Source organism: Pteropus alecto, unplaced genomic scaffold (genome assembly GCF_000325575.1).
Source record: "Pteropus alecto unplaced genomic scaffold, ASM32557v1 scaffold222, whole genome shotgun sequence".
NCBI classification, from domain to species: domain Eukaryota; kingdom Metazoa; phylum Chordata; class Mammalia; order Chiroptera; family Pteropodidae; genus Pteropus; species Pteropus alecto.
The window spans coordinates 2,735,004-2,761,853 of record NW_006433716.1 but is presented as its reverse complement, the minus strand read 5'-3'; the positions used below and the strand labels follow the sequence as shown (position 1 = coordinate 2,761,853).

General features: G+C 35.8%; 1 protein-coding gene across 29 annotated transcripts in view; it reads right to left on the bottom strand.

Moving 5' to 3' along the window:
* ELAVL2 (ELAV like RNA binding protein 2) overlaps positions 1-26,850 on the bottom strand; it is a 151,731-nt gene that overhangs the window by 49,608 nt on the left and 75,273 nt on the right. For 14 of the 29 annotated variants that reach the window (XM_025044300.1, XM_025044302.1, XM_006908348.2 and 11 more), the window contains one exon: positions 20,139-20,382. In XM_025044300.1, coding sequence (XP_024900068.1) covers positions 20,139-20,382 — 244 coding nt within the window. Of the gene's footprint in view, positions 1-20,138; positions 20,383-23,182; positions 23,274-24,183; positions 24,193-26,850 lie in introns of those variants that run through there. The other 15 variants (XM_025044289.1, XM_006908346.2, XM_025044290.1 and 12 more) reach the window with 5 other exon arrangements.

Below are 26,850 nucleotides of genomic sequence, written 5' to 3'. Positions count from 1 at the left end.
TACTTCATTGCCTTCAGCCAAGTTTGGGAATTATTTTGAAAGAAAGTCCTGTGCACCAAAACTTCCCAACCTTCCAACCAGAATATTCATAATCTCCAAATACGCCTGCATTTTTTTCTGGTTATTTGTCATGTCATCTATTGACTGGAACTTCACCATTCTTTCTCAATCCATCAAATTTCTGTATAAAAGAAAAATGGCATCCTGCAGGTGCACTAATCACTTAAACCCTCAAAACAAATCTAACATTACAAAGCAGATAGATTAGAGATATCCATCCATATTATAAAAAGATTCATTTAAAACAGGACTTGATTTACATACTCCTTTTTCCAGAAACTCAGAAAGCAACTCTTATGGCTAAAACCAAAATGTCTGTTACTGCCAAAATCATCCCCCACACAAGATAACTTCTCTCATCAGCAGATTGCATTAAAAGGCTTTCATATGCATAGTATGGTTTCCTAGCTGTTGGAAGCAGGTGGTATCAATATCACAGGGTCTCTGCCCTCTAAGATCTTAGCTCAAAAATTTAAAGCATGACAGTAAATGAGAGAGATGCAACAGCTAATGAACATGGCAACACCTATGATTAACTGGAGTGTCACGCTTAACTGGGACAAACTTGAAAAAGAGAAGGCTTTAGTTACTTGAAACAGAGGACATGAAATTTAAGAGTTCCCTGACAGATACATTAAGGAAATAGACATATGGAGAAGAGCTAATGTCTAGAGAAGTAGAGATGGTCAGACCAAGGGCACACTGAAAAAATGGTCTGTGCAGATGTAAAAAAGCAGACTATCTACTCTGAGAATAGTGATGCCCCATGGGAAGGTTAACAGTGGTCTGCCTACTGCAGGATGCACCAAGCAGGGAGGTTGCCATGAGGAAAGATATAGAGAAAACCTGAGGAAGACAGGTTTTCCCTGGAACAATCACTGGGGAGAGGCAGATCTAGGATCAAGGAGACCATTGAGCAAGAAGTTGTGCCAGTCTAGGAAGGGGACCACACTCCAATCTCTTTCAATAAAGTATGCAGAGAGCCCTAAAAAACAAAAATTAGAGGGTAAAAACCCACATCCTTTTCCACAAGTCTCTACAAACTGCCCCAATCCCAAACAGCTAACCTCTCATCTGGACAAACGACTAACCTCTCATCTGACAAACCCAGCCTAAATCTTCTATTCCAAGGCACGCAAAACGTTTTGCTCATGCTGTTCTCTGAGCCTCTGCCAAACACATTCTTAGCTTAGAATGAGCATGTTAACTCAGTCCAAGTCCCCTTTTCCCCAAAACTGAACTTTCAGACCAAGTACTTTTTTTTCCCTCAGTGGGCTTTCCAGAATAAGGGCCAGGATTAGAATCCAAGGCAATCTCCCATGCCCCAAGAGGACCTGTACTTGCTTGGCATGGTAATTTCTCACCTTCATAAGGGAAATAAGAGCAAGGAACCTTTGAACCTTAGGTTAATACCCAGAAATTAAGAGAGAGCACTAACCCAACAGTCCCTCAAATATTCCTTCACTACATATCTAACAGGCATGGACATAACCCCAGCTACCAAAAAATCAAAACCCAAGATAACTACCCCAGAAAAAGCCTACGATTTTCTGAGACCTCTTTTACATAGCTACAAAAACATGTATACCTGAATCCTTTTCTTCCCCTGGGTAAGCTGCTTTTATGAGTGCACAGAAAGTGTTAATATCTACCATAAGTGGGCAGAAGTGTTAACAAACCTTATTTTGACATTTTGTACAGCAATCACATGGTTATACGTGACTTCTGAACGCACACACATATCTAAGTCCTTCACATATAATATGGTGATAGCAAATCAAAAAATAAAAAGAGAATAAGAGAAGGAGGAGGACTGGGTCATTCAAGGAGGGGACAAAAGATGGCAAGCATCACATCAGAAAAAATAGTTTCAAATAAAATAAAAACACACAGATCCTTTCACCTTCTTATCTGTATCACTGATAAAGTATTCTCCAACTCTTTACTTTAGTTCATTTTATTTCAAAAAGGAAGACTATCACTAAATTAGTGATATTTTTAGCAAAGACAAAGGAAGTAAAATTCCAAAGGACATCCATTGTCCCCAGTCGACACAAAGATTTAGGTATAAATAACGTGATTTTCCTTCTCTCTGTACAGGACATTGTGTTTAGTTTATATTTAATGAAGAAAGGCAGTTATATTTTCAAGAGGATATGAGGAAAATGTTTTTTTCTTACCCACCCCCTCAATTTAAAAAGAGGCACACAAAAGCACTGATTTTTATACTTAGAAGAAATCCAAAACAGATCAATTGTTTTGGGGCAGGTTAGGGTATAAATGCTGACTATAAAGGAAACCTATTTAAATATTGCAGACACAGCTTCCAGGGCCTCAAGAAAGCCCTCTCTGAAGCAGTAAAGGGGACAGAATCCCAATGGGACACATTCTATAGAGGAAGCTGAGCTGTACATGGTAAAAGTTTAAAGGCTGCAGGTCAGATAGAAACCATGGCTACAAATTACATCAAAGAGGTACCCTGACAGAAATACATATCCATTTCATTTTTGCTAAGGGGTAGCTGTGTTAGAGCAAACCACTCTGAGACCACAGGGCAATTCGCCTGCCAATTAACAGATGGCTTCTTGAGAAATACAAAAAGGTCTAGCTCCTATGATTGCCACATTCATATCACACATGAGCATTTCTTCCAAAATCATGTTAAAAGTTGGAAAGATTAGCTACTGTAATCCTCCCAATTTAAAATTCACATAAACATGTTGATTAAGAAGCAAATGCTTAAAAGATTTTGCCTAGATAATGACTCATTAGCATACGAAAGTGATGTGGCACCGTCCACATCAGCATCACAGTAAATGCACCATCAGGCGGAACCAGAGAAGCACAGAAGCCTGTCTTTTACTGACTGAAGGTCATATTAAAAACGAAATGTTCAAATAATGTACTCCACATCTTAGTACATCTGATCATTGATGCTACCTCTAGATATATTTTCCCTTGAAACAGGGAAAACCTAAACACAAAACTAATCTTTGATTTATTACCATTTTATCATCTCAAGTACCTCAAGAATCTTATTCAAGAAGATAACCTCAACTTTAATTCATCTTAAGAACTTTTTAAATGATGCTTCCTTTCATTACTTGCTTATTCACATACCTGAGGCTCACTCTTTGGGATGGTGCTTGCTTTAACAGCATCAGATTAAATAATACTAAGGATCACCTAGTGTGCAAAGTAACTTCTATAGACAGAGCCTACAGCTACTGGGACCATTACATGGCAATCCTGCAAACCCATTTCAAGATTTGGGCAAAGTCAGGTGACAAAATATATTTCATTCACAAGAATCCATTTTTTTACCCTAAAGTGTCTCCTAAAGAAAAGGAGGGTAGGTGTTTATGGCCTCTTGGCTAACTAGCCTCATGTATGACCCTGAGACCAAGATCTATTAAATGATGCCCCCCTCACTCCATCATCTCCCTTGCCAAATAAGTTTCACAAATAAATTCAGACCTTTGCATTATAATTAGTCATGTTAAAGAGCTTGGTATGCTATAAAATGCTCTAAAAGAATGCCAGGTATTCAATTACAAGAACACCACTCAAATGAAGATCTCACTAAACACTAGTCATTCCAATATTCAATAGTCTTTAGTGTCAAGGAGTTTTCCTATTTTGCTGCTGACAATTTCTTCCTTGCTATTTACAAAAAGCAAGGGACTAGTTATATATTACAAATTAATCTGCTTTATTTGGGGGAAACTTGAAAAATCTTATGCTGCCAGATAATTCGCCAGTCAAGCCCTATTCTCAAATATAATACAATGTATGAAGTCAGTGCTTATTCTAATTCTCCTAATAAACACCAACATTATTAAGGTATTCCATTTAAACGTAGATTACCAATCTTTTTTCCTTCAAGCAAGGTATTTCCTAGTAAGAAAACAAAATATATAAACTAAAATGCATTTCCTTAATCCAAAAGCCTCCTCTATTATATCTGTGTTCTTGATCCTACGCTCCTCTCTGAAAAAAAATTACCTGTAAATTAAAGGAAATAAAATTTGTACTATATTTAAAAAGCTTTATCTTCTATCTACAGCTGTTACTAGTATATGTGTAAAAATGTCCGATACTTCTGAAATTAAGATTCAGATAAAGACTGATTAGCTGTAAACAGCATTCTTTTGAAGAAACAGAGGGGGCAAATTATTTTTCCTAAGCCTTCAAAATATGAAAGATTATGTTAAACATATTTAAAAATTTAATTAACTATTCTATGTTACATCTTAATTTTAATCTTTCCACACTTAAAACATGAAAATAAACACAGAATTTCTTCTATCTCTTAGCAGTTCTCAAGAGTTCTGACTGAATATCTAGAAACGAAAAACTAAAGGTTAACCACAGTGATAACTATATTATCAAATTTTATCAAATAATCATCCTTGGTCAAATTTTAAATCTTACCATAAGACATAATTATTTCACCAAGATTCTATTATTCTCTTGATTCTATTATTCCTTGTTCCTTATAAAGCTAACTTGTTTCTTCATTTCATTCTCTATCATTTTCATATAAGATCAAAAAAGTGAAGCAAAATTTGTAAGAAAACTCAAATCAAGTGACCAGGAGCTAAATTAGAGTTTTACAATCCCCAAAGGAATCTTGTTTTCCGAATGCAGAATCAAAGATTTCTTATATCATCTCTTAAAACTTGGTGATATCCTAGCCACGTCATCCTTCTCCCTACCTCCATACCATATATTTTTACTTAAAACGAATCCTTTAAGCTTACGTAATTATCTTAACGGACTTCGAGAACAGGAAATTGGATATTTTTACAATTATAATTATGATTCTGAATCAGTGACTAATTAGAAATAAAAATATTGAAAGATAAAATCAGAATATGATCTTTTCAAAGAGAACTGAAGTCCAAAATAACTGACACTGATGAGGTACACCACTAATTGACTCCATGAAACAGAAATTTAATGCCTCTAAGCATACCTATAACCCCATGTGGCTGGACACCAAAGGATTTTAACTAAATAATGACTAAGTTGGCAGAGGAAATATATGTAGGTTATCCATTGGCGAGCCTGTTTTCCTATAAGGTAAATGGCTCTCATCAGCTGTTATGAGCAACAAGAGTCACCACGCATTACTGACCTCTAAAGAGTAAATTAGAGATAAAACATCCAGAAAGACCTTCTGAGTGATCACAGAAAATGCCACTGTTGCGAGTCATCTCAGCTGTTCTTAAGGTTGTTCTTGGTCACAATTCAAGGAAAGTAATGACCAAGAAACATAACGAAATGAAGGGAATGTTACTTGGAGAGAATATCAACATCTTCATTGCATCTACTCTTTCTGCATACTTGTATCACAACTCTGGTTTCCCCTAACACTGAAAATGTGAATTAAATATGAGTCAATTATTTGAAAGACAGTCGAGTGACTTTATTTATAAAATACACATACATACACATCTCTCAAAACAGAAAAACTCTTTCACCAACAGCTTTTGTTCTCCTCAAAACTTGGGGAGAACGAAAGTCTTGGGGCAAGTAAGCAGCATGCTTGGGCAGTTCATCTGTTACAGCAATGATGAACAGAACAGGTGCAAAAGAGGGAAAACCGTGACCTTACAGACACTAGGAAAATGAAAACAGTCAGAATGCCAATCCTGCAGGCCTACTGGCAATGAACAGTATTCTGCAAAAGCAGTAACTGTTTTGTTCGAAGTGAAAGTCCTTAAACAACAACCCTCAAACTCCATCAGTAGAGGTAAAACCTGTTCCAAACAAATAAATAACAATTATAATACCTTTTGTCCCTATTAAGCAGTACTACATCTGATGACTCTAGGTTGCAGCTTCACTTCTTCTAAATCATAGATGCTTGAGACAATCCAGGTGACCACGCAAAGTACTTTAAAAGGGCTAAACGTTCAGGTTAGGATAATGTAGGTGTAAAAGGTACCCAACTAACTGGAAATGTCTTATGACCTAAACCAGAAAAAGAGTTCAATCTCCCATTTTGATTCAAATAACTTCCTAATGGAAAACTCTCTGTTCTAAACAATGTTGGTGACTCCATGGTTGGCTTGCAAAGGCATCCAGAAGATGATGCTTGGAACCTGCACCTTCTCCGACAGGCCAATATGGAAAGATGGCAAGTTCAAAGCAGGGACTTCTAAGCAATTACAAAAGTTATTCTCTTATGGGCCAAAGAAATAGCAACAAAAAATCAAGCTTACTTTTGGATATGTTGAAAAGTAAGCTCTGACAGAGAGATAGAAATGTGAATTATACAAAAGCTATTTCACTGGAGTTCTAAATTATAAGTAATACAAGTTGACTCTAGCTAACTAGCTGAAGGGAATTTATCAGAAGAGGCGCAGAGATTTCCATAATCAGTAGGGGCTGGGAACCAGGTACCAATGAGCTAAGAAGTAGAAAGAACCACCACCATCTCAGAGTCAAAAAGAAGTCTGATGAGATTGGTCACCATCATCATATCCCTCCATCACTTCCTTTAGAGTCCAGATCCTGAAAAAAAAAATGCCTAATTGATTTTACATGGGTCCCATACAAACCCCTTGCCTATATTAAGGCAGGAACAGAGAGGACCTGCCCATTAGTTTCTGGAATTACTCTCCCACCAGCAATATAGAAGGAAAGAGAATTCCCCAAATTGGAATATTACCCATAAAAGAAAAATATTTTTTCTCTTGGATCCATGAAGGGTCTTATAAATTTCTCCAGACAAACTGAAAAGAAATGACTCTCACATTTCTATTCAAATAAAAGACACCATCAAATATTAACCGTCAAATGGAATAATCAACAAATCATTAGTGGACCAGACCATCCCTGCATATATAAAGCACCACTTCTAAATTTTAGCTCAAAAACAAAATTAAGTCACTTGTTTAGAACATTCTACATCCCTCTCCAAAGTATGACCAGTTCTCTCCATCTCTATTTCGCCTTAACAATAAGGTGCCACCATAAGAAATTACATTATCAGTATTTCATTTTCATGACTCCTGATCTCTTCGACAGATAGTCATCACCTTGAAATGAAGTACCCAACACCGGCTGACATTCTCTAGCATGCCCTGGATTCTTAGACAAGACTGTCAAACAAATGGTTAAGCTTGAGTCACCTTCGCTATCATTTCCAGATAAGACCTTACAGCTCCAGAGGTTGATCTTCCTTATTCCAGTAAGAGGCCTCTGGAAGCTCCCCACAAAGCACGTGCAAAATAGACAGCAGAAAGAAGTTTATGTGAAGCTTGAATTAAGACCTTATCTTTATTATTTTAAACTCACACAACCTGGGAGAGGCTTTCTACTAAGTCTCAACTCATGGAATTGCCCTTCAGTTTTCAATAGCCAACATTTGAAAATAAATACAGTCGCTAAGTGTGAAATGATGTTCCTAAAGCCAGCAGGCATTTGGCTGATGCCAAAAGAGAAGGCAGGAAGCCAAGATATGAGACCTAAAATTTTAAATGAAGACTACTCTACTCAGTGACATAGAACCTGAAACAATGTAAAGGCATAAAGAGGCCACAGACCACCTACCTCTAAATTCAACCTACATCAGCATCTGTCTCCCAAAGTTGCTTCAGGAAGGCACTTAAGGCTTCCTTTACTACAATAATTATTCCTATAATCTAAAAAATGAATGATTCTACCCTCTGGGCTTTTGTTTGTCTGGCTAGTTGTTTTTTGTGGGTTTTCTTTTGGGGGGAGGAGTGGGCAGAAGGAGTACTGGGGAAGAGGAGAAAATAGAAGAAAAACCTAGTACCTCCTGAAACAATCACTCTACTTTTTAAATACTTTGCATGACAAATATTGTATGCTTTCATTTTTTACTAACATGAGGTACCTACAATAGGGAAATTCAGAGACGGAATGTAGAATGGTGGTTCCGAGAGACTGAGGGGAGACATACTGGGGAGTTAACTGTTTAATCGGTACAGAGTCTCTGTTTCAGATGATAAAACGGTTCTAGAAATGGATAGTGCAATGGTTGCACACCATTGTGAATGTACTTAATGTCACTTAGCCAAACACTTAAAATGGTTAAAATGGTAAATTTTATGTTATGTATATTTTACCACAATAATTTTTAATTTGATATGAATCAGTGTGAAGTTACCAGTACACCAGTAATTTACCCTTTAATTCCAGGGGTGGTCATCTAACACATCATCATGAATGTGCAGTCCAGCAGTAGTTAACTAGCATAATAAAAGTAAAGGCCAAACTCCAAAAATGACTACTATAAACCTATCTATTATCTATAGCTAAATCAACAACCAATTCTCTGCTAATTAGCACAATGGATGTCAAAATGGATTTTTGTTCCTTAAGCTAATTATTTGTTAATTAGGGTAATGAGTGTTAGAAATGGGGTCTCATTGGTAAGATTAAAGGTATTCTAGGTATGCAGATGGACTAAATTACTTTAGAGATATTTCCTGTTGTAGAAACAGGACACAAAAATCCAAGGAGGCTTATAATTTATAGATAGAACCCCTAAATGTGAAATGGCCCTGGCCCAACCTCTGTTTAGAGGGATTTCTTTTTGCATGATGCAAACTGAGGGCACAGATCCCTGCCTCTGGAATGTGTTCAGTCTCAAGGAACATTTCACATAAGGTGTGATCAAGGCCTAAAAAGAACAGAGAATCTGGACTACAAGCTTGCAAAGCAGTTGTATTATCAATCACTTCAAGCCTGCTTGCTAAATGTCTATATACGTGGCAGAATTTGGTCTTGAGAAGAAGCTAAGCCTCACTCATCCCTCTTCAGTGCCTACTTTTACCTACTCAAAATTACCTAAGAGCTAATTACACTAAGCTAATGTAGATCCATTTGCAATAATCTCATCCCAAAAAAAAAAAAAATGAAGAGACTTAAAAGTCCATTGTCCTGTTCTAGAAGTCGGCAAAAACTATTAGATGCCCTCTTTACATTAAAGGCTATGTCCACAAATGTTGTTTTCCATAAATGCTCAAAGAACTAAAATTTCAAAGAGTAAGGAAGCAAAGCCCCCAAAGATTGCACACTGTGCTTTTAAACAGCACATTAGATCCCATTTTTAACGTTCTAGGATATGGCATTGTGGGATATAATATATTGAACGTTACCATGCCTTTTTACAAAGGCTTCTGATTTCCAGCACTAACGAAAGAAATGTATTGATATAAAACACAGTCACAAGTAAGTACTGCCAATTCTATATTTTAATCCTATTATAATACAAATGAAAGGATTCACCCCCAAAATAAAGGCTCAGAAATACTAAGGTAAGGGTCTAAAAACAAACTTAGTTTAATATCTTGAGGTTAAAATATGAGATCCCAAATCACTCTGCTTGAAAAAGTCATATGCTATTTGCACCTTACATAGAATCCTTAGACACTATGTTTAAGAAGAGCTAACTTAGTAGCTACAGTCACAAAAGAGAAAAGTCACAGAATTCTAGAGCTAGGTTATACTTCAAAAAATCATGTAGGAGAGCTCCCTTAATTTATATGAGAAGTGTCAATTAATTTGATACACCAAAACCAGCCTATTTAGATACACTTCAAAGTGGACCAAGAGAAAACTAATTTGTTCTAATGGTCTGAAAAAAGCTCTCAGGAACTAACTAGTACCAGAGTTAGGAAGGATTCAGAAGACACTGCCTTGGTGTTACCCACCCAGTGACTCCTTGGGCTGAATTTAAAGCATCAAATGTGAGGAAATAAAGTTCCTCCTTCAGGCTCCAATTATCCTGTATCCAAAGAAATGATTCTGGTTTACCTGTTTACATGTATCTATATGCCTCCTTTAAATCTTACTTTAAAAGAATTTGACTTTACCTCAGGATAAAAGCCTGAAGGTCAGGTAGGTTGTGAAGAGTTGGGGCATTGACACATCTATTCTACAAGTAATTAGATCTATCACCTCAAACACAAAAATGCAAATTTTAGTTGAACTAGAGGGTGGGTTGGGGGTGAATTATAGGACCTGAGCCATATACACTCCTCTTTCAAAATCAAAGTGTTATGTAGAAAACAGAGTTCCAACAAAAAGTACAATGATGAGAAAAGAACTCATTAAGAGCTAAAAATAAACTCTAATTCACAATATGCATAAGAATTTAACAAAAAAAGGAAAACAAGATGTAAAATTACATCTGCTAAGTTAACCATGCCCTCATGGAAATCACCCACCCCCCTTACACAAATTGAAATCTGTAAAGTCTGTGATGACTGAATAATGCAAGGCTTTAAATGTTTTCAATGAATATTTCAACAGAAAGAAAACAAAGAGATAGCAATTTTTTTTCTAAATCCTCTGATCTGCTAACACAACAGGAATATTGGGCTCTTAACGACTGAACACACAGGTCTCTGCATTTCCCCAGCTGAAAATTTTATTTTATGATCAGAATATTTAGTATTAGTATTTACAACTTATATTATAGGGGTATTAATCTTAAGGTAAGGATGTCAATAAAAGTGTAAACAAACCTCCAGTTAATTTTATCAAACCGATACCTCATGTCTCAATTGAACACTTTGCTGACCTTCCAAGGCCAATGACAGTCCAATGGGGAAGCACAACTGAGGGTATCTTCATATTTTAAGCCAAGCTCATTCATTCTGACTAACATTCACACAATACCACACAGAGCAATAACTCCACATTCCAGTGCTCTAGTTCATAGAGGCTGGTATAATACCATTAATCATCTTTCCGGATTCTCAAGTCCTGCCTGGTACTTCCTATTCCCACTTTGTCCCACCACTAAACAGTCAATTGTGTTGGTCAAATCACCTAGAAAGCAAAGGATAGAAAATTAGTGCATTATTCCTACATCATGAGAAACTATAAAAATTCTAAGAAAAGAGATCTATTTGAAAATTTTTTTCAAAAGTCATTTGCCCAAGGAAAAAAGTCTGCAACTGTCAAGTAACTGAATATTAACTGGTAAGTATGAGATAGGACAGAGTACCCCTGTGTGCCTGGCACTTTATGAAAAAAACTCAAGTTCAGAGTCAAATAATTCACATAAGACTACATTACAAGTAAGTGACTAGCCTGGGATTTGAATTCAAGTGTAATGTGTTCTTTCTAGACTAAAACCTCTAAAACTAGTGCTTTTTAGGCCACCTCCCTAAGCAAGAGAGTAGAAAGTAGCAGGCATTATGTTTCAATGATAATCCCAGGAAGTTGATCCCAAACTAAGCAAAAGACAACCCTAGTGTGCAGAGGGTTGTTTCAAGTCCAATTCACATTGGAAAGATGTAAAGGAACTCATATAAACATAGTTTAAATTAAATACTGCCATCTTGCATTTTTTTTTCTTAAAGGAGGCACAGAGTGAAAATCTTTGTTCTAATTTAGAAAATGCAGAATGATCATCCCTCAATCAGTTCAACATGATGTCTGATGTAAGAGATTATCACAAAAAGATAGTTTTAACTGAAGATCTGTTTCTTCACAATACTTGAAGAGCTGCCAATGCTGCTTTACAGCTTAGAGCTCCTCAAATATTTGATGACAGATACTTTACCAATAAAAGGGACATCCAATGGTGTTAAAATATTGACATTCCGTAATTTTAAGAAGCCAAACCAAATGCATTAAGGAGTAAAACATGCTAAATATGCCACTGTATAGGCCTGACAAATCAAATGACACAAGTAAAATACCAGAAAAATAAAAATTTTTTAAGTTGACCTTTTTAGTTGGAAAGGCATACTCTGAGGGTTTCCGCAGTTCTCAAAATTCAGTAGCACCAGTGTGCACCACTGAAAGTCAATTAACTTAGAACAAGCTCTAAAGAAGTTGGCAAATTCTGAAACACAGCTTTAACAGCTTTAGCTCCAATGATCAACTATATTCTATTCAGAAAATATTTAAAAGGAAATGTTCCAATAGGTACAAAATAAAAATGCTTTGCTTTAGTCATAATTTCGAAAGTTAAAGACTGGTGCTAAGGTAGTTTAATAGACAGGGTAGTAAAACAGGATAAAAACCATCTCAAGAAAAGCAGGTTTATTTTGTACTACATGATGAAATGGGGAGGCAGGGGTATGTGTGTCAATTTCATACCTGAGAAGTAGGATTTTAACATTCTATAGAACACGAAAGAAAGAAGAAATCCTGTATTAGAATTTAACTGCTCTTTATCTTCTCCTATTTAATCTACTATCTTCTCTTCATCCACATCTTTCATCATTACTACAACAGCCACTAAATAATTGAAAATGGTTTCCATCTACACCACCAATCCCCTAATGCAAAAGTAAATAAAATCTTCTAAAAAAAAGTGTGAAAACATCTGGAAGAGCAAATAGCACACACTTATACCTTGCTAAATATTGAGGGGAATTCTTACAGAAGAACTTCAACTGTATTTTATTTTCTATTAATTAAAATACATTTCCAAAGTTTGTATTTTGTATCAAACTAATAAAGTAATAGTCAAGGCATTCAACATTTTGTTCCTAATCAACTGGGAAGACAAACATGGTCAGCCTAGAAGTCCCAGTGACAAAGGCCAAGAATGCACAGAATCAAAACTTCTAAACCTCATTTACCCAAACTTCATTTTCCGTGTAAATATTCTTAAAAAGCTGCTGTAACCAGCTCTTGGGAGTTACAATACTTTTCTTCCCTTCCTTCTAATGCAAGAAAATATAAAGTAACACAAATATGAGCATCAAGAAATGAGAAACACGAAAATCCATATGATTTACAAATTAACCAGGAATGGTTCTGTTTCAAACTTTTCTGTATCCACACAACAGATGTTTTTTCTTCCCAGCAACTAGCCACTTAAGGTTTCATTATCATAGGCTATCCAAAGAAGAAATTTTTCTGTTTAGGTTAACTAATTGAGAATTAACTTTTTTCATGGTGATGGGGTCCAGAATATACCACCCCAAATATGCCACTCTGGTATAAGGATTATTTTGAGCTGAATGCAATTAAGAATCAACAGATGCAGAAAAGGTTCTCTGCCCTCTCCTTTTCTCCCTAAAAGCAGGTCATAAATTTCCCTTGTAAATGAAGATATCCCCTTCTCTTATACCAGGAAGACAGAGCAACCCCCACCACCAAAGATGGAGTCACTGCCAAGACACATAAACAAACCTTGGTATATGGGTATACACTAACACACCTAAAATAGCTCGATATCTTCCATTAGTTTCTCCCATATATTTCCTGGTCACTTCCCTACAATTTACTGTGCCTTGGAGCCCAAATCCTCTTTCCTTTATTAAAATGGAATACAAGCCTCCAAGTCTAACAACTTCTTTGAGTTTCAATTCTTTCCTGTGAATGCCAGTGCAGTTAAGATATTAATTTTAAAAAAGTGTGCCTCTTCTTTTAATCTTCCCCCAATTTTACTGCAATAAAATTGACATATAATATTGTATAATGTCTTTTGTTAGGTTCAGTGACTGGGGGCCTGCAAATTAAACTAAGAGGGTAGAAGAAGAGTTTTTCCTCCCTGACAATGGTAAAGAACTGTATTTGATTCCTTACATTTTATAAATTTCTAATTTCATTATCCTGAAATTTTCTGTCTAAATTTTTCAACACTGACACTGAAGATTGTTCTATAAAACATTCAGTTCAAGGTTTGAGTGGAAAAAATGATCCTAGAAAAAACAACCTTAAAGTTTCCCCAAAAAACTTTATAAAAAGTTTCTATTGTGATAACATCGAAATTTTTTAAATGATTGATTAGCCATGACTGGAAGACAAAGGTACGGTAGAAAGATATTTAGGTTTAACGATATACAAATTCCATTTTATACAATTTTTGCCGCTAAAATCTAAAGATAGCCATGCTCAAATGTACTATATACACATACACTAAGGATTATCAAAGCATTTACCCCATGAAGTCGTTATCTTATTTTGTGAAAACCTGGTCACGCACTAGCTTTTCTGCCAAACTTATAATTAAATAGTACCCAGAGTCTGAAAAGTGAGATGTTTATTAAGCTACCACCACGCACCTACCCACCCTTCTCTTTTTAAATACTTACTTGCAAGAATCAAAATTCTTGATCTCTTGATACTATGGGCACCTAACAGCTGACCTTAAGACTGTAACTGACACATACAATCTAGCACCTTTTCAAATTAATTTCATCAAAACAGCCTCATGCTCACCATTACTAACTTCATCACAGCAAATAAATGCTGTTAAATTTGAAGTATGTTATTAGACTAATAAAATACCACTTATCTGTTTAAATCCTGAGGAACTAAGAATGCATTGGGTTTTTTGGGGGGGGGGTTTCAATTAGAGTTGGTGTTCAGCATTATTTTATATTAATTTCAAGTGTACAGCATAGTGATTAGACATTTGTGTAAATTACAAAGTGATCCTCCTGGATTAATCTAGTGCTCACCTAGCACTATACATAGTACTAACTGTAATAATTATTACAATATTACTGACTATATTCCCTATGCTGTACTTCACATCCCTATGACAATTTTGTGACTCCCAATTTGTACTTCTTCATCCCTTCACCTTTCTCATCCAGCCCCGACCAGTCTGTTCTCCATATCTGTGAGTCTGCTTCTGTTTTTAAGATTATATATGCTTTTTAAAAGAGGGGAGAATACCCATGCCATTAAAATAAAGTTTGAAAATCACATTATTCTGATAAAATAAACCAGGATCAAAACTAACTTTAAGGTCCTCAAGAAGCAACAGACATAACTTAAACCTAGCTAAGAACCCTCATGTAACAAAAGATTTTACCACTCAAAACCTAAGGGGAGAAAAATGAAAAGGAGGCAGTATTACCATGCATGGCGCTGCCAGTTCAGAGATAATCTACAATGACAAAGTTCCTCCTCAGGTCCCCTATAGTTTGTATTTGGTTGTTTGTTTTGGTCTTTTTTTCCTTTTGTCTGAAAGTTTCTAATTGGCAGCTGATGAAGACAGCATAGGGCCCACCTCAAACAATTCCTAGAATAAGAATGAAGCCATCAGACCAAGATAAAAAAAAAAAAAAAAAAAAGCAATTATTACCTGAGGTCTTCAACTAACTATAGTTCTCTATCTCTTCTTTTAGAAGGGAAAGTAGCAACAACAGAAAAGCTATCTTGGAGTTTTGAACTAATTAGACACTTATACATGCACACACACATACTTTCAGGAACTGGTAGAGAGTTCAGTGAAGACATAGCCTAGTGACTTTTAAACCCAACATCTCTAGTACTGAACCCAGGAATTAACTCAGAGACCAATGCTTAGGAAGGGACAGCAACTGAAATTTATTTTGCCATAAAATTAGGCCCTGCAGTTACAACACCTCTTCCATCTACCTCCAGCCATAATTCAGGCAAACCTGGAAATCCCTGGTTCTAGCTCCTGGCAAAATGTTCAAGGAAAGAATGGATAACTCCCAGGTAACTGGAACATTCCAGCCCTGCCTACAGATATTCTGATTCGGTAGGCTGGGGTAAGGCCGAGAAACCTGCATTTTTGGGAGTTATCCCAGTGATTCCAATGCAAGTACACTTCCCTGATCATACCTCAAAGACTGTTGATTCCCCAAACCACTTTCTTGCCCATCAAAATCACCTGGAGAGCTTTCTGAGGGTTCCCAAGGCCTCCAGACTCTATATTTTTAAAAATTCCCTAAGGTGACGATGTGCAGCTGGATTTGGAATCACTGGGCTAGAACATCCAAATTCACAATCGTAGATTACAAAACTTCTAGAGAAGCATGGATACTCTTGTTCATTTTATATATCCTTCAGTCCCTGACTCTCAAAAATCTCCCATTTCCCTTCTGAAGAAGACACACTCACCAGAGGATGCCCCTCAATGACACTGTAACAAGTCATGTCTCACTATAAATTCATCAGTTGGTCCTATGCTTAATTTTTAAAGAGTCCTGGCCTCCAAAGAGGCAAAGAGAAAACATCCCGGGAACAAATCAGAAAAACCAGAATTCTGGTCACTATTCTACCACTTAATAGCCATGTGGTCTTAGACTAGTCATTTCAACAAACCCAGGCCTCTTATCACCTGTTAAGTTAGAGAGTGGGCTACATACAGTCACGTCATAGGCTTTCCTGACTATTAACGTTCTATTATTCATTCCTTGCATCATAAATCTAAATCAATCCTCCAGAATGCAGCATCAGCAGGTGTCAAAGACTGAAGTGCATTTAAAAACTCAAAGGAATGAACCAATGTCAGCTAAGTTGTATAAGCAGCAGTAGCTTCTCATGATGAATGCCTAAAGATAGGAAACAGGATGAAGCACAAAGCTGGGGATGAGCCCAAAGAGAGAGCCTGAAAAACAACACAATAAATAGAATCTAGTCGGGTGAGAAGATATTGTTATTTCCTACTGAAGACGTGCCAATGTATTTCCCTAATCTTCATTCTATCAAAATAGAGACAATAATTTGCTAACACCAACACAATCTAAAAATTACATATTCTATTTAGGACTTAGGAAACAGGCACACGCTTTCCTACCTAGATATTTTTGTGCTGGAGACAGTTTCATAACTGTAAGAAAAGATTTAAGAAAAGTAAAAAGGAGGTATTTAAATTTTCTTTCTAAAGAGTAATCCCAGAGTTTTCTTACAACCCAGACAATTAATGCTCATCTCGTACATGACAGAAATACAGAGAGCTAGCCCAATAGCTCCCCAGGAGGTAGGATAAATTGGATAATTAATGAGAGAGACCAAGGAACTCTGACTTGGCCCTAAAATGTGTACTGAGAAACTGCAGAAGCTGGCTAATGTTAAACAACACAAAGCAGGGTCCAAATCCTCATAAATTCTTTCAAACCTTTCTAGAGATATGTTAATAGTTTCTTAGGAAGATATGCCCACTTTGCAAAGTGCAACCATTCAAAATCTGGTTTTTAGAAATCTACCATTTACTAGGCTATTTTGTTCAATACGAATATTTACTAAGAAACTCAGAATTAAAAAAAAAAACTAAGGTAATTTATGCTTGAAGCTAAATGAGTCAGACACTCTGATCACTATTTTAACTCATACTAAGTATAAGATGTCAGTGGGGCAAATCAAAACAGTGGTACTAGAAGTCCTTTGTATTCAGATTTGCCTACTCAACTTTTTAATTTATACTTTATTATCATGGATTTTCATTTTATGAAACATGCTCATATTTTATTGATATGAAAAGGTTATGGAAGAGTTTCAGACTGATAACAAAATAACTTCAAAAGCTTTTATAGCAACATGTTCAATGGAAATCTAATAGGGGTAATACCCCCCAAATGAGTTCTGTGGTCAAATAAGGCTGGGGAACTCTAAGACAAACCGGTTTCTCTTTACAGCAGGGTTTTCACATAGTTTTTACTATGCTAACGACCACAGTGTGGATCTTCAATAGGAAACTAGGGAGGGCAGCATTTCTCAAACTTGTCCATCAATGTAACATTTATTTTGAAGAATAGTTATGACTGTATCTCATGGAATGAAGCTTAGAAAACATCTTTTGACTCTCATGCCCACTGTGGATTTTCCTGGGTACTCCATTTGCTTACCAGAGATTTTAAAGAGAAACTTTACTAGGGTGGAAAACTCTGTTAGCTCCCTCTCACTGAAAAGACAGGGTGGGAGTGGGGAGGTGAAACAAATGGACAACAAACATTAACGTAGTTTGCCAGTGGATAAGCATGTATTTCAAATAAACCGTGGGCTGTGGTTCAATCACCACTGTCCATCACACTAAGGCCAAGGAGACAAAGAGTATGGAGATACAGAACTGAGATTTATACAGGTGCAAAAAATAACAGCTCTACCAAAAAGTTTATGAAAGAATATGATAATTCAAGACTGACCAGAGATGAGAGATGAAAATCTCTTAAATGTTTTCTGTGGAAAATGCCTAATATGAAGGATGTATGATTTAATATTTTCATCTACTCCCAGTATCATAACAAAAAACAATGTGACTTTTATATGAATTGTTCAAACACAATTTTTCTTCATGGTAGGTAAAGCTACCAAGCAATCAAATTAGAAATCACATCACTCACGTCACAGCCTTCATACCGTTTATCATACAGTTATTTATGTCAAAGAAGTTGCAAAATTCACATATAAAGGATGCTGTTTTGCTAAAAATAATAAAATAAAATTTAGCATACAGACACATGAATAGAAGCCTTTTGTTCTGTTCAAAAACAATGTCTTTATAAATTTTACATATGCTACACATATTGTAGAAAAAGAAATGGAAAAAGTCTCATCCATTTGATTATCACTTTTCAAAAACAAAAGACAAACCTTTCTAATGATATCATGGTGAACTTCTAAGTAACATAATTAGCTAAAATTAATTATTCAATATAGATTGATGACAACTAGGTTTTACTTGCTTTTTACTTGATTTACTTGATTTCAATGAATAAGTTCTCTCTGAGAACCTCAATCTGTAGCTAAAAGAAATATGACTGCAAGGCCAAGCCCAAGTGATAGCTCTCAGAACTCACTCATCTGGGAAAGAATAAACCCTGCTGCCTTGATAAAAGAACAGTTAAAGGTACCATCTCAGAACAAGTCAAACTTTACCTCAAAAGTTACCTAGTGTGACTCCTTTCTCTGCCCTCTAACTCATTTTACCAAGGGAAACCTGAAGCCAAGAGGCGACTTGTCCAAGGTCATATGACTAAACTTCAGACTCCTGGTCCAACTAGTCATAGTGTCTTTAAGTATCCTTTACTCACTTCAAATATTTAATTTTATAGTTTTGGTTATAAGCCATGTAATGAAACTTGATACATACCATTAATCAAATTTAACAATACTGTAAAAAAGCTATGGAGCCTATCTACCCATAACTTTACACATTTTCAGTGTTTTAAAATTCTTACAGGCAGTATTAACCCTTCTATCTCAAGAACATGCTCTGAATTAGATTCTGGCTTACCCTAAAATTTCAGTCAAATCTTACAAAACACCAAGAAGATTTTCCACTAATATTCAAAATGTCGGTGAACACAGAATGCAATATATATATGCCTTACTGTTGAATTGTAACCTGAAAGTTACTGGATTTCATTAAACAATGTCGCCATAATAAAAAAAATAAATTTTTTTAAAAATATATTATCATTAAAGGCCAAATTACCCATTCTTTCGTTCTTATATTTATGATAAAGAGGAGCATGCATACACCACTTTTTCCTTTCCTTGTCAAAGAACGGAAATTAAGAGATCTTGCTACACTCGAATCATATCAGTGCAAATACTTATACACTGACAATGTGAGGTCTGCCATTTACCTTGTTCATCTGTATTATAAGAAGGGCTATACAGACTTAAGGGAAAGGATATTTAAAGAGTTTTTTTCCCTCTCCCGAACACAATAGTATTCTCCTTACATCTCATTGCTGAAATGCTAAATCATGTAAGCTCAGGGAACTAAAAGCTAAAGGTTAACATGACACTTGCTGCCCCAGACACATGCACTTTTAAAACATTTTTCAAAAGATGTTATTGTACAGTTCAGAGTATATAAAAGTCTAGTTATAATATATACTGTCCATAAAACAATTTTTATGCTTTAAAAGGAAAGTAAGCTTCCTTGAACAAACCCAGTCCCGTCCGATCTTGGAAGTTAAGCAGGGTCGGGCCTGGTTAGTACTTGGATGGGAGACCACCTAGGAAGAACAGGTGCTATAGGCATAAAAAATTTTAAAAAATAAAAAATAAGGGATAGTAAGCTGACAAGGTCCTTGCAATCTGTGAGGTCAACCAAGGGTTGCCTTGCCAAATTGATGACATATCGATCGATCGATCGATCGATAGATAAGATAGATGATAGATAGATAGATAGATAGAAGAGAGAGAAAGAAAGAAAAGAAAAGAAAAGAAAAGAAAAGAAAAGAAAAGAGAAAAAGAAAATTCTTAAGTTTCATACTACTGGTATAGTCAGTAACAGAGAGAATATCTAGATGTGTAAATTTGTAGCAATGAATGATTTACAAGTAGTAAACTTATTTTCTCACACCTTGAAACACAGTCCTTTAAATGTGAGTAACCTATATAAAACTGCGTACCTGTTATTTTGTCTCTTACAAGCTTACAGGACTCTATCTCACCGATGCTTCCAAAAAGACTCTTGAGTTCCTCCTGTGTCATGTTCTGAGGAAGGTAGTTGACTATTAAATTGGTCTTGCTGTCCTCTGTGTTCCCAGAGTCAACTGGTGATGAGCAGTTGTTATTTATGGTGGTTGGACCATTGGCTGTGTTATTGCAAGTTGGCCCATTAGACAGTTGTGTTTCCATGGCAGCAATTACCTGCTAAAAACAGAGAAAATAAGAAATGTCAGAATTCATATTTCACAAACTATTAGATTCTATCCAAAATTTTAAACACTTGTCACTAGAACACAAGTTGTTCTGCTGAAATTACAACAAAGAATCAACAAAAAAGTTTAACACCTATGTTAATTTTTACTTTATTAAGCTACTCAATTAAGATCATAATTATACTTTCACATACATATTCCATACATGCATATAAGCACAATTTAAATAGTAAACATTCTCTAGAACCACATTCTGAGTCTACTCACATACCCTTACTCACCTGCAGTGTCCACAGACTTGAGAAAATTTAGTACTGAAGGGCACAGAATTGAACCCTGACTAAAAATCATACTAGAAAATAAAAGTGCTTAACATGCTACCAAAAACAAACCAAAAAATAGTCTACCTAACTTTGAAGAGATTTTTAGTTAGTCTAAGAGTTTCAATATTCTATAACTGACAGACATCCATTAACTTAAAATCAAGGAGCAAGAGTACTTTAAAAAATATAAATTTGTCAACATGTACTGTTTTGGTTACATATTGAAAGTGTTTTTGATTGACAATATCTTATACTCCTATTGTTCGTAAGAAATAAGAAAATATCAGATATTATATGTTAGGGCATGAAAAGAATTTATAGAATAACTTGGGAAAGAAGCTATGAGTACTCGGTGTACTTTATATAATCTAACAACCCTTCTCATCAACCTTGGCAGCTAAAGATCACCAACAAGGCAACTGATCTACAGCATCAAAATAAAATCCCCAAACAATTCAATATGGTATTCTGCCTTGACTCTGACCAAAAAACAAAAAAACAAAAAAAAAAACAAAAAACAAAAACCTATCCAGTCCACTAAAACAACAGTGTAAATATATGAACTTTTTTGCAAACAGACCAGCCCAAGGAATTTTCATTTGAGCACATAAGCCCGTTGACAGAGCATCTATAAACTCCAAATACAGGATAAAGAGCAGAGTTGGGGGAAATGGCCTCAAATTGTTGAACCTACTCTAAAAATCACATATTAAGAAAATTTAGATCTAGTTTCCTAAAAATCAGTCTTATGCTTTTTGAGCAAAAGAGTCACAAACCACAGCCCCAAAATTTCTAAAACCTTCTTCCAATAGCTATCTACTCTGGATAGCCAAGATTGTGGGAGAATCCAAAAATCAAAGCATCACTGAGGATTATCCTTCATAATTCATTCAATACATCTCTCATCTCCACAAAAAAACTACTCAAAACTGACAATTCTGAATTGATGGAATACTAGTTTTAGGGACGTTTTAACATATGAAAGGCAAAGAATTTGAGACTAAATTTTAAAAGCAAGTCATAGAGGGAAGACTGTTAACAAAAGAAAAAAAAAGTATGTTAAAAAGCATATTGCTTACCAAAAATAAAAGGGCACAACAGTAGATAAGAATACAGAAAGGAATTTCTACTGCCAAGAGATGTTTATAAAAGAAGGCAGTATAGGACAGATTGAGACTGGTCAGACTGCACAAGAATCAGTGCTATCATGATAAAAAAAAATAGGAGACAAAATCCAGACTACCTATGAAATATCAAACAACCCATAACCCCTCCATAACTTTACTTGCTTTTCAGAGAAATGGGTGTTTATTCTACAGGTAGCAACCTACATCTCTTGGATAAGTATTCTTGGGGAATGATTAAAGGAATAAAAAAAAAATTAAAAAAAAATCTTGGGAAATTTGTATAAAAAAATCTGACAATTTAAGATATCCATTTTATAATTAACGAATGTACCTAAAACTGAGAAAGGAGGTTTCAGATTTCCTAATAAAGCATAACTGTTGCAGTTTGTAGAGTATTAGCTATGGGTCACTTTCCACAGCAAAATTCTTGTGTGATTAACCTTTGCCCAGTAGTTATGAAAACAATGAGCTGCAAGATGACACTGGCCAAGGCTAATGAAAACAAATTGCTATTCAAAAGTTAGAGTATGTGTAGAAACTATCTGAGCCCCAAATATGAGGTCTGGACTAAAGCTCATTGGGATGGCATCTGGAATATAAAGTGTTCATTGACTGAAATTAGCAGGATTTAGCAAGGACAACAAACACTCTTCACTCAACTGCACATTTATTTCCATGTTCAGGTGGCAAGAATGAGCTCCTAAGCCAACATTCAAGTGAACAGCTGCAGTAGGCTGTGTGCACTGAAAATTACAGCATCTCTCAGCTATAGGACCATCTGCTCAGAATAAAATGATACTAATGTGCTATATTTTACAAATAATGCATATTCCATTGATAGGCTCAACACAACTGTTCACAGAATGCAAACTCTTTCAACAGTTACTGGGCAAATAATTTCCAGCCAGATTTACAATTTCAACAAAATTTTTTTTTTGAGCTTCAGGAATTGTGAATAACTTCAAAATTTAGTAACCAAAAAAATACATAGTAAACAGAATGTAAAGAATTACGGTAATTTAGTATTCAGACCATACCAAAACTTTTTTGTTTTTGTTTTTTTAAAAAATCTTGTCACTCTTTTCTTTGAGTCTGCACTAAATCCTAATTTAGATTATAAAAAGTCAGAGACAAAAGCATGGTTCTGATGCTACATATACCACTATGGTTAAAATTGCAATGTGCTTTAAGTCCTAATGATGGCCATACCGTAATAGGTTGAAGGTAAGAATAATTAGTATGCCAAATGAAAGGTTCAAGTGTTTGGTATGGCCTCAGCACTCCTGCAACATGCTAAAAAAAAAAAAAAAGGCCTACAGAATTTAAGAAAAATCCCACAGACCCCAGTCCAAGGCTCTGCTGCCCACGAACCACTTCTAAGCAGAGAAGCCACATCACACAGTCTGACTGCCATGTTAGTTTGGAGTTGCCGTCTGCAATATGGACACAAAAAGTACCGTATGTTAGATGAGCAAGATAATGCAACAAATCAGTTTGTACAAAATTTACAATGATTGTATTGATATTCCCAGCACGTCCATGCAGTGTGGCTTAATTGAATTTGAGGCAATTCCAATCTAATCTTTCCAAATTCATTTTAACATGTAGTTTTCTTGCACAAATTAAGCATTTTTAATTAAGAGCCTGATTTTATAACAGTATTAACTAGTTATTTTGGCATCTTTCCTAAGGAACTACCTTAAACCATATCTTAATTTTTTAAATAATAATAAAATGAAGAAAAATACTGCATGCTATCCTGTCTCTTACAGATGTGGGAGAAGGGAGGAAATGTGAAGGAAATTTTATAGTGAGAAAAGGCAGTCATGCAATTCATAAGTGGATGCTTTGCATAAAAGCCTGCTTTCCCCAAAATATCAGAAGGGCATTAAGAGAAGCTATATTTGCCCACACTGTTACATTATACTATAAATGATCCTTAATCCCGGGACTGAAAATTAAAAGTGAATCCAAACCCTGTGAGGTTATTCTGCCACTAGAGTCAAACTGATCTCTAACAGTTTCACTGAGAATTGTTCACATATACTAAGAAGCAGTAAACCAGCATCTTTCAATTGAAATAATTGGACCAATAAATAGGATTGTTTAGAGTAATGCTTGTATAGGATGTCAGTTTTATCCTTGAATGAAATCAAGTGAACATTTTTTAATATGTAAATTGTAAACCCAGCACGATTTGAAATTAGTGCTGCTATGAGGCCTCCAATATAGTTAATGGGCCATTTACCACTTATTACAACTTGCCCAAATTCTAAATAAAGCCATGATACTGGCACAAAAGCCAAAGTTTACATTTTAACCATATATGCAGATGCTTTAGACTGTCAACATAATATTCAGAAAAATTTAGCCTCTGAAATAAACAATGAATATTAAGGAGGGCTAAAAACATCTTTTGCCTGTTTATGATTATAAAAACTTCATCCTGAAGCTAAACCTGGCTGTGATTTACTCTTGATGCAGATGATGACACTGACGACACATAACAATGGATTCCATTTTCTGGCATCTACCAAAAGAGTTCAACATACTCTTTACTGGATGCCACAAAAATGTTTTACTCTTCTTCCCTTCTCCCACTGTTACCAGAGGATTCAGTCTGATTCTATGTTCTTTATAAAAACAAAAACAAAAAAAGCAACAACTTAAGAGTTGAACTGAACCTGTGAAAAAATAAAGTGCTTTTATACCCATGAAATATTTTGACAAGAACCTAATTGTGGTTAGACTACATAGGTAGAGTAGGTGGAAGACCACACCCAACAGGTTAAACCAAGTTTAATTTTATGTCCTGGATACACTCTTGAGAATTAATATTTAAACATTCCTCACTACATAAAACCATAAATTCAAATTTAATGGCCTCAATTCCTTCTATTCCATAGGAGGTGACACTAATGAGCTAATCTATTGACACCCCTCTTTCTGAAAGCCCCAGGGATGCGAACAATCACTTTATTGCACCAACTAGCTAGAAAGGCTGTATATGGAAAATGATTCTACTGCACTTTTACATTTCAAGCACCCCAGACAGTTTCTCTGCTTGAGGCAGACACATACCTTTATGGGAAGTTATAAATAAGTTGCTCACATGGCCCTTACCTTTATGCTGGCCAACAATTCAGTTACTAAAAATGTAAAGCTACTTCCCCTTCACTTAAGGACAGGCGATTCTGCTCTACTCAATCTACCACAGACAACCGGGCTGTGCACTATTTATAGATTCTATTGGCTCTGAAACTCTCTGGAAGGGGGAAAAAAGGCCATATTCCAACAACACGAGCCATTAATTTTGAGCTTAAAAAAATGTTTCAATATATATTCATGTCTCAATTTAGACATCAGTTGTGACAACTGAGACTGCTTTTCTCCTGTTATTCTCCATGTAATAATTTATGAACAGCACTTCAGCATAAATCAATCTAGACTATTCTAAACTTTCCCTGGGCTCCAAGAGATAGGATGAGGTGTTACTTGGTGGGGACACGATTTAATGGGAGAAGGGGGAGTGGCCTCTATGTTTTCCCACTCACAGAGTTTATTTCCAAATAGCCATAAAGTTTTTAAATGAATTGTTTTCCTTTTTTACTTATATGGCCCTATACGTATTTTAATTTCTAAAGTTTCTTACGATCACATGAAAGAAAAGTCTCTATTTTCCAAAGTTCCTAATAAAAAATTGTGAGAACTAAGATTATCAGCTTCTTTGCTATTTTCAAACTTCTGGCAGACAGCCACCAAATAAGGGTGGACTGCTAATCAAAAACATCTTAAATATACTCTCAGAAGTCTCATTATATACAATGTCTGCAAGGGAAAAAAAGGTTTCGTTCCCAAGACCTAGAACCCGCCTTATTTGGGGACCAGACTTCTGTGGGTTAAAGTCTTAGCAGGATTGCTGTAAAAGCCACTGCACGTCCCCTGATGAGGCCTATCCTTTTGCACTTGCCTCTATTGCTATGGTTACCATTCTGCTCTGGGCCCTCACCTCTCATCTGGACCACTGAATTCCAGCCTCCTAAAAGGTCCTTCATCATCCCAACCCACACTAACACTACTGCCAAACAGTTTTCCTAAACTCTCAATAGCCACCCCCTCCTCCCCACCACCCCGACTGCTGCCTATCAAATTAAGTACAAACTACTCAGTATAAACAATATAAACACCTGAAATCCTCTACAACTACTTTTACCACCCTACTATTCAAGCACCTAAAAATCTGAACTACTCCTTTATACCTCAAACACTTAAAAGTACAAAGACATACATACATTCTCTGGCTTTGCTCGTGCATTTCCATCTGCCTGGAAGGCTCCCAGCCATACCCGCCCCACATCCACTTCAAGGGTTTATATAGACTAAGCATTCAAAACGTATGTAAGCACGAGAAAGGTTCCTTTAAAAAAAAAAGCTGGAGCATGAAAGGGCAATCACCTTCCTAAAAGCATGTACACTTGGTAGCTTGTTTTTCTATCCCACTTCAAATGTTTTAAACCAGATATAATTATGAAACCATATTTAATTTTTAGCACACTCCATAAGCCACCCTTACCCACTGAAACCCAAATTCTTGTTAAATGGCATAACAAAACTATCTTGGGTGACCCCTTTATGTACTTTTATTTAAAGAACTAAATGTGCCAATTTGCCAAATACAAAAAAGCCGGAAGCCAAGACACACCCGAAAACATGGTATAAATGTGTTCCAAGGCTTTGGCCAGAAGGGTTATGGAGATATGGCATCTAAAATCTAGATCTAACTTGAGGCAGATACAAAGGTACATGTGAAAAAAGTTAAACAGATTTTAACACAAAGGTATTTAAAAATGAATCATATTAAGTTATGGAACTCAGTGGTTTTAATTTGACATGGATTAGGAAGTTTAAGCAAATATAAAAGATAACAGCTCTAAAAGGAATCATGACTAAGGTCAAGGGCAAGCATTTCTCTCACACTAAAAAGATGCAGCTTGGATAAAGTAACCTTAG